This window comes from Coregonus clupeaformis, chromosome 18, assembly GCF_020615455.1.
Source record: "Coregonus clupeaformis isolate EN_2021a chromosome 18, ASM2061545v1, whole genome shotgun sequence".
In the NCBI taxonomy this organism is placed as follows: Eukaryota; Metazoa; Chordata; class Actinopteri; order Salmoniformes; family Salmonidae; genus Coregonus; species Coregonus clupeaformis.
In genome coordinates this window covers 35,193,839-35,203,242 of record NC_059209.1, presented here as the reverse complement: position 1 = coordinate 35,203,242, position 9,404 = coordinate 35,193,839, and the positions used below count along the sequence as shown (strand labels likewise).

Sequence of the window (9,404 nt, the reverse complement as noted above, 5' to 3'; positions counted from 1 at the left end):
GGAAGCATGCTCTAAAAACAGTTCCGCTTTCAGATATTGTTTTGGGAGCAATGGGTAAACTCATGTTTTTGTGGATGTTGAATTCATAAATTGCATGTAAATGGCCTGAAACGATTGTCAATAAAAACGTTTAAAGTTAAGTATTGAAGTTGACAGCTGCTTAGACAGCAATAAGATCTCATTAAAATAATATTTGTTGAAGCCGCAAATAAAAACAAATTGTGTATTTTCATATTTTTATTGAAAATCATTTACACAATATAAATCATACATTGTACATCATCACCATGGTAGTAACTTACATGCCTGCATATCTGTATGGCCAATATTTAACCTCAGACTATCATAAAAATAAAAAAAAACTTTACAATTTACATGCCAAAACATTTTTGGAAATTCACAAAAAGATCAAGGTAAGAAAAAGGGAAAACATTGTTAATTTGCTTTCTATACAGTGCACGGTGCTTACTATACATGCTGTGCCCGGATGTCTGTAAAAGACAGCTACAAAATGAATTTGTAAAAACTGATAACAGTACAATTCCATAAGCACACACCAGGTATTTATTTTTATCGATAAGATATTTTATTTGGATACAGGCGCATCCCCTAAGAACCTTTCTTAAAAACAACTAAAATGTACAAACGTAAAAAATGATAATTGGCCATGTCATGTGCCGTATCTATACCCTAGAGGGCGCTCTAATCTTAATCTTTAGCATTTTGCGCCAACCATCATTACCCACCTGTTAACCTAACGTAGCAGGCGTAAAATAAACGCATGAAACTAGATCCTCCACATACTGGTCTTTATGAAAAGGAACAAAAACTGTGGGGAGGGTCTCTTCTGCACTGTTCAACCAATCCAGTAAATGTGGAGGAGGAGTTAAGATGGTTGGTCACCTTGTTAATGTCCAAAAGCGGAAGTCGAGTCACAGGCTCTCTTTCCAAAACTGGAACATCCGATTGTTGGGGACTCGGCAGAGGCTGCTCAACTGTAGATATTAGAGGTAGAATCATAGTCGCGGGAAGTAGTTTGGGGGTGGGGTTGCTGTGACGACAGGAGGGGAGGGGTCCATTGGAAGAGTCTATATAGGTCTGCTAATACAGGACTAGTAAAGGCCCAGTGCACTGCTTTTGTGATTTATTTTTTAAACTAAATGTATTTTGAGTGTTTACCAGCATTTGTAACTTGATTCTGATAATTCTTCCCGAGTGGCGCAGTGGTCTAAGGCACTGCATCGCAGTGCTAGCTGTGCCACTAGAGATCCTGGTTCGAATCCAGGCTCTGTCATAGCTGGCCGTGACCGGGAGACCCATGGGGCCGCGCACAATTGGCCCAGCGTCGTCCAGGGTAGGGGAGGGGAGGGAATGGTCAGCAGGGATGTAGCTCAGTTGGTAGAGCATGGCGTTTGCAACGCCAGGGTTGTGGGTTCGTTTCCCACGGGGGGCCAGTATGGAAAAAAAAATAAAAAATGTATGCACTCACTAACTGTAAGTCGCTCTGAATAAGAGCGTCTGCTAAATGACTAAACATTTAAAAAATGTAAAAATAAAAAAAATTCTGTACAAAACAGTTGAATCTGATAATACTTGTGAAATAGAAAAATACTCGCCTTGATATGTTTTCCAGTTTCTTGAAACACTTTTGCAAATGCAACTTATTTCCATGTGAAAACTGAAGTGGTCTATTAAATCCTTTTCCATTTGAGTAGACGCTCTTATCCAGAGCAACTTACAGTAGTGAGGGCATACATTTTCGAACTGGACCTCCGGGGGAATTGAACCCACAACCCTAGCATTGCAAGCGCCATGCTCTCACTGAGCCACATCACAACACCCTCAGCATCCCTACTTCCTGCGGCTATGGGTAGAATCCTCTGGCAGCACCACGTTAAGATACTGGTGTATGGGTGTATGGGTGTATTGGGTTGTAACTCAACTTCAACATCCATCTTAAAAATAGATAACATTATTGAAATAAAAAGATTTAAAAAAAATCTTGATTAGACATTCAGAGAAGGATCTCTCTTAAAATCAGTTCATATGACTTCACATTGAGAGGGAAAAAAAAGCCTTCTCTGGATCCCTCTCCCATTATGGTATTCCTTCTTTTGGGGCCAGTTTCCTGGACAGACAGGGGGTGGAGTCAGCTCTGGACTGGGGTCAGAGGTCAGGGTCTGCGGTCATATTCGCTGACCTTCCTCTTGATGTGAGACAGCTTGGCCTTCAGGTGCTTGCACCTCTTCTTCTTCAGCAGATAGTCTGGGGACTGTTGAGATAAGAGGTTCACTTAAAAACATGTTGAAACCTACAGTACTGTGGTTTGTTTGATTGGTTGAATCAAACGCTCACAAAATATATGTTACTCAAAAAGGTAATAGCGGTGTTGTGGAACATACCTTCTTCATATTCTTCAGCCGGGTGTACTCATCCATAGCATCCTGTTTTTAAGGAAAGAAAAAAAGAGAATTAGGCGTCACACTTTCTTATTGTGGAAGTCGGCCCGATATGCTAAAGTACTTTCGACATTTGTAGCGCTGAGTCTACCTTTAACTTACGATTCAGATTTCTCAGTTTCTTTGAAATTGTGTTAAGGATGTCATCATTGTCACCTTAAATCGGCAGGTTTCCATTGAACCAGGTTTATTGGACAAAAGCAATGTCGCAAAATAAATCATTGCGACGTGTAATGTAAACGGCAGATTTAGGAGACATTTTCGGAAGATCAACAACATTTGTATCCGTTCGATGGGTGGATTTCTTTTGTCAATTTCTTTGTGACAAATTATTATGGAAACCAGTGTTAAAAAAATTATAATTTTGAAGGTACGCGGGCACGTGATGTCATCACTTAACTATAAAGCTCCACTCCATATTTTAAATTCTAAATGCCTACTGCTTGCAAAATATATATTTTCAACTGTAAAATGTTTTCCTTTGCAGGACAAAGATTTTCCTGACTTTCAAAAATGCCTGAATTGCTTCACCTTGCTTTTCTGGTTGGCTGGTAAGTTTCACCATCTGATTCTTTCAGATCTACAGGAGTGCAAGTTTCACCATGGCACATGAAAATTATTAGAATATGGCAAATATTAAAATATTACTGCATTCTATCCATGCTTGCTTTCACAGGGGTTACCTGAGTCATGAAACAAATACTTGGGAGGGCATACATTTATTCATGTGTAATTTGCCCACATTTTATTTGAAAGTAGCTAGGTTTCCATGTGAACATTCTAAAATCCACAATAAAAACAATATGCGCATTTTCCCACCAGAGATGTTTCCATCAAATTAACTTGTTGTGGATAAGACTGTGCGTGATGAAGTAGTGCACATAAAAATACCTTTTGCGGTTACGTTCCCATGTACCAAATAAAAAAATACAAGTTAAATAAGTTTCCATCGCATTTAACTCTACTGATGGTTTTCTCACCAAATATTTGGCATTTTATAGCGAGTGTACCCACTCTGGTATTGGCACGTGCGTTCTAGCCAACAGCAGGGGTATTCAACCCTACAAGGTCAGGAGCCTGCTGGTCTTCTGTTCTACCCGATAATGAATTGGACACACTTGGTGTCCCAGGTCTAAATCAGTTCCTGATTAGAGGGGAACCATGGAAAAATGCAGTGGAACTGGTTGAAGTCCTGAGTTGAGTGAAGGGCCTACATCAGGGGTGTCAGACTCATTCCACGGAGGGCCAAGTGTCTGCGGGTTTCTGTTTTTTCCTTTCAATTAAGACCTAGACAACCAGGTAATTAGTGACCTTATTTCATCAATCAAGTACAAGGGTGGAGCGAAAACCCGCAGACACTCGGGCCCTCCGTGGAATGCGTTTGACACATATGGCCTACATGATGAGATTATTATGGACAGAAGAGAGAGATTATTTGTATTTGTCAAACGGCAGCCAAGCATTGATCATCATGTCACCACAATAAGACCCTCGATATTTATTGGAAAGGAGCATCAAGCTCATCACCTTGCACTTTCACCACACTGTGAAGTTCATAATTTATTTCATCTGTAGCCTAATAAAACTGCATGGTTTCCCGAGTCGTAGTGGGAGGACCACACAAAATGTCATCGCGTGACTCAGAGTTTACTTCGATATTATGGTTATCAATATTTGCACATAAAAAAAGTGTTTCCACTGACATTTCTCACCTAATTCATTTTACTGACAAAAAAATCCCCCCTTGTCTAGCGTATTTTGTTTTGTCGACATTTGAAAAGTTTACCGACAAATGTTCTGTTTCCATCAGGCCTGTCATTACATTCTGTATCTGACATTTACTCCTATCAAAAAGTTGGATGGAAACCTGGTTACTGCAGGAGTGACGTCATTACATCCAGCAGTTTTTATAGACACAAGATGGTTACATTGAAACACACCCTAGCAGGCAATTGTTGAATCTATTTTCTATGCGAACGGCGGCAACAACAGAAATCACTGGACAAATTCATCGAAACATAGCTATTGACTCACACAGACACTTTAATAGAACATGAATAGAAAACCATATAATATTTATATAGTATCTCTAAAGTCCTCACCAGGAACTGTGGGCTGCCCTCTGGTTGTCTGTCCAGTTCCTTGTCCAGGTCAGCCAGGCCCATGTTGAGGTCATCCAGCTCAGCCTGCAGCTCTTTGTACTCCAGGTGGTCCCGGTCAAACTCCCTCTTGTAGTCCAGACGCTCCTGCTCATTCATGATGGCAGAGAACTTGCTGAGAGACAGAGGGACGGGATGGATAGAGTGAGTTTTAGAACTATATGTATTAATTTTTTTACCCCTTTTCCCTTAGTTATCTTTGACGGATGGAAACTCAATTTGATGTCTAACTTTCTACCCAAAAATACCTCTCCCAATAGTCTAAAATCCCCTTCCAAAACTTCTATACACCAGACCTGGGATAACTCTATTTGTAACTCTGCTTTGTGGAATGTAACTCTTTCCAGGGGAACAAATAGGAACTTTGGAGGTGACCAGAACTATTTGAACACAGATCCTCCAAAATTACAACTTTTTGAAAAGATTTGAATACAGATCTCAGAAAGTGACTACTTTTCAAAACGACTTCAATACAGATCTCAGAAAGTGACTACTTTTCAAAACGACTTCAATACAGATCTCAGAAAGTGACTACTTTTCAAAACGACTTCAATACAGATCTCAGAAAGTGACTACCTTTCAAAATGACTTCAATACAGATCTCAGAAAGTGACTACTTTTCAAAACGACTTCAATACAGATCTCAGAAAGTGACTATTTTTGTAAACTATTTGAATACAGATCTAAGAAAGCAACTACTTAAAAAATATATTTTAATACAGATCTTAGGAAGTGTCTACTTTTCGGAAACTATTGGATTGGCTGCCTTCAACTAATAGTATCTCCTACACAGTACATACTATTTCAATATATCCATCATATTAGAAGTTTAGTTCCAAAACGCTATACAGTGGGGGAAAAAAGTATTTAGTCAGCCACCAATTGTGCAAGTTCTCCCACTTAAAAAGATGAGAGAGGCCTGTAATTTTCATCATAGGTACACGTCAACTATGACAGACAAAATGAGATTTTTTTTCCAGAAAATCACATTGTAGGATTTTTTATGAATTTATTTGCAAATTATGGTGGAAAATAAGTATTTGGTCAATAACAAAAGTTTCTCAATACTTTGTTATATACCCTTTGTTGGCAATGACACAGGTCAAACGTTTTCTGTAAGTCTTCACAAGGTTTTCACACACCGTTGCTGGTATTTTGGCCCATTCCTCCATGCAGATCTCCTCTAGAGCAGTGATATTTTGGGGCTGTCGCTGGGCAACACGGACTTTCAACTCCCTCCAAAAATGTTCTATGGGGTTGAGATCTGGAGACTGGCTAGGCCACTCCAGGACCTTGAAATGCTTCTTACGAAGCCGCTCCTTCGTTGCCCGGGCGGTGTGTTTGGGATCATTGTCATGCTGAAAGACCCAGCCACGTTTAATCTTCAATGCCCTTGCTGATGGAAGGAGGTTTTCACTCAAAATCTCACGATACATGGCCCCATTCATTCTTTCCTTTACACGGATCAGTCGTCCTGGTCCCTTTGCAGAAAAACAGCCCCAAAGCATGATGTTTCCACCCCCATGCTTCACAGTAGGTATGGTGTTCTTTGGATGCAACTCAGCATTCTTTGTCCTCCAAACACGACGAGTTTAGTTTTTACCAAAAATTCTATTTTGGTTTCATCTGACCATATGACATTCTCCCAATCCTCTTCTGGATCATCCAAATGCACTCTAGCAAACTTCAGACGGGCCTGGACATGTACTGGCTTAAGCAGGGGGACACGTCTGGCACTGCAGGATTTGAGTCCCTGGCGGCGTAGTGTGTTACTGATGGTAGGCTTTGTTACTTTGGTCCCAGCACTCTGCAGGTCATTCACTAGGTCCCCCCGTGTGGTTCTGGGATTTTTGCTCATCGTTCTTGTGATAATTTTGACCCCACGGGGTGAGATCTTGCGTGGAGCCCCAGATCGAGGGAGATTATCAGTGGTCTTGTATGTCTTCCATTTCCTAATAATTGCTCCCACAGTTGATTTCTTCAAACCAAGCTGCTACCTATTGCAGATTCAGTCTTCCCAGCCTGGTGCAGGTCTACAATTTTGTTTCTGGTGTCCTTTGACAGCTCTTTGGTCTTGGCCATAGTGGAGTTTGGAGTGTGACTGTTTGAGGTTGTGGACAGGTGTATTTTATACTGATAACAAGTTCAAACAGGTGCCATTAATACAGGTAACGAGTGGAGGACAGAGGAGCCTCTTAAAGAAGAAGTTACAGGTCTGTGAGAGCCAGAAATCTTGCTTGTTTGTAGGTGACCAAATACTTATTTTCCACCATAATTTGCAAATAAATTCATTAAAAATCCTACAATGTGATTTTCTGGAAAGAAAATTCTCAATTTGTCTGTCATAGTTGACGTGTACCTATGATGAAAATTACAGGCCTCTCTCATCTTTTTAAGTGGGAGAACTTGCACAATTGGTGGCTGACTAAATACTTGTTTCCCCCACTGTATACACACACCAATTTCATTTTTTTTCCATCAGAAATGATTGCTTTATGTGTGTGTAAAATATTACTGGTCTCTGATTTTTTTATTCATAGATTTTAGATGTGTATTAAAATTGGTTGTTGCAAAAACGCTATATATCCATTGTTTAGCTGAAATGGAATGTTCGTATCCTGTAGACTTGACTGATCTGTGGTTGTCTCAGTATCTTAAGATGAATGCACTAAGTCACTCAGGATAAGAGCATCTGCTAAATGACTCAAATGTCAAATGTAAATATTTTACATAGATCTCAATACTGTATTGATAATTTTTTTAAACATTTGTTTAAATATTGATGCCACAAATGTATCATTCGTTCAGTTCTTTATTTTAAAAAATATAGTTAGTTACATTTGACTGTAAAACCTAGCAGTACTACATGTTTCTCTGAGAGTGAGGTGGACATATACAGTGGCTTGCGAAAGTATTCACCCCCCCTTCGCATTTTTTCTATTTTGTTGCCTTACAACCTGGAATTAAAATGGATTTTTTGGGGGGTTTGTATTATTTGATTTACACAACATGCCTACCACTTTGAAGATGCAAAATATTTTTTGGGGTGAAACAAACAAGAAATAAGACCAAAAAACTGAAAACTTGAGCGTGCATAACTATTCAACCCCTGGGTTTGCACCAGACATAGCATTTACCTTGATGGCCAAAAAGCTCAATTTTAGTCTCATCTGACCAGAGTACCTTCTTCCATATGTTTGGGGAGTCTCCCACTTGCCTTTTGGCGAACACCAAACATGTTTGCTTATTTTTTTCTTTAAGCAATGGATTTTTTCTGGCCACTCTTCCGTAAAGCCCAGCTCTGTGGAGTGTACGGCTTAAAGTGGTCCTATGGACAGACACTCCAATCTCCGCTGTGGAGCTTTGCAGCTCCTTCAGGGTTATCTTTGGTCTCTTTGTTGCCTTTCTGATTAATGCCCTCCTTGCCTGGTCCGTGAGTTTTGGTGGGCGGGCCTCTCTTGGCAGGTTTGTTGTGGTGCCATATTCTTTCAATTTTTTAAAGAATGGATTTTAAAAAATGGTGCTCAGTGGGATGTTCAAAGTTTCAGATATTTTTTTATAACCCAACCCTGATCTGTACTTCTCCACAACTTTGTCCCTGACCTGTTTGGAGAGCTCCTTGGTCTTCATGGTGCAGTTTGCTTGGTGGTGCCCCTTGCTTAGTGGTGTTGCAGACTCTGGGGCCTTTCAGAACAGGTGTATGTATACTGAGATCATGTGACAGATCATGTGACACTTAGATTGCACACAGGTGGACTTTATTTAACTAATTATGTGACTTCTGAAGGTAATTGGTTGCACCAGATCTTATTTAGGGGCTTCATAGCAAAGGGGGTGAATACATATGCACGCACCACTTTTCCGTAAAGTTATTTTTTTAATTTCACTTCACCAATTTGGACTATTTTGTGTATGTCCATTACATGAAATCCAAATAAAAATCCATTTAAATTACAGGTTGTAATGCAACAAAATAGGAAAAATGCCAAGGGGGATGAATACTTTTGCAAGGCACTGTAGGGTTTTGCAACTACATGATTATTCGTCTCCCTGAAATGAAACCATCAAGTAATATATTTCAAACATATACATGTCTGTCATTGAACAACCCCATTCCATGATTAGATGGTGCAAAAACACACTAATATATTTAAGGTCTTTAAACAATAAAAGCTAATTTACCAAAAATTCTGAAAATGGATATATAATATAGCGTTTTGGAATGAAACTTAATTTGATCTGAACATTCTGTAAAATGTCAATTTTCCTGAAAATCCATTGCCCCAGGAGTACATAATCAAGTCAAACCAATTAACCAATGATATTCTGTACTGATAAGTATAAATAAGTTGTGATGCTCAACTACTGTATGACTCTTTCAACATGCCACTGAAAAGTTTGAAAGCTGCAATTCATTTTTTGATAGCTGAAAATACTGCAGAGTAATTCAAAGCCATTTGTAAACAGTAAGTTGGATGCTTAGCAAAAAACAACTTTGAACCTCTTTGTCCATCTGAGGGGACGTGTTCTTGTTTCAAACACTCAGTATACCATATTTAAAGGGATAGTTTACTCAGAATACAAACTAACATGATTTTCAACCTACCTTGGCTGTAGTTGATTCAAAAAGGCAGTTATATATATATATATATATATTTTGTTTCCTTTCGACACTTAATAGCCATATTTTGTTACAGTTAGCATTCTCAGTAACACTTAACATTAAACTGCCCTTGTGCCTGTGTAATAAAACTGTAATTACTTTTGGTGGCGCAGTTGTCTAAGG

The 9,404-nt window shown here is 39.3% G+C and overlaps 1 protein-coding gene across 1 annotated transcript in view; it reads right to left on the bottom strand.

The window, feature by feature from the left end:
• Positions 1–1,521: 1,521 nt before the first annotated feature.
• Positions 1,522–9,404, bottom strand: part of LOC121587392 — a 43,057-nt gene continuing 35,174 nt past the window's right edge. The window contains exons 14-16 of the mRNA XM_041904279.2: positions 4,562–4,733; positions 2,403–2,444; positions 1,522–2,272 (exon numbers count right to left, since the gene is read on the bottom strand). Coding sequence (XP_041760213.2) covers positions 2,174–2,272; positions 2,403–2,444; positions 4,562–4,733 — 313 coding nt within the window. The 3' untranslated portion in view covers positions 1,522–2,173. The remainder of the gene's footprint in view (positions 2,273–2,402; positions 2,445–4,561; positions 4,734–9,404) is intronic.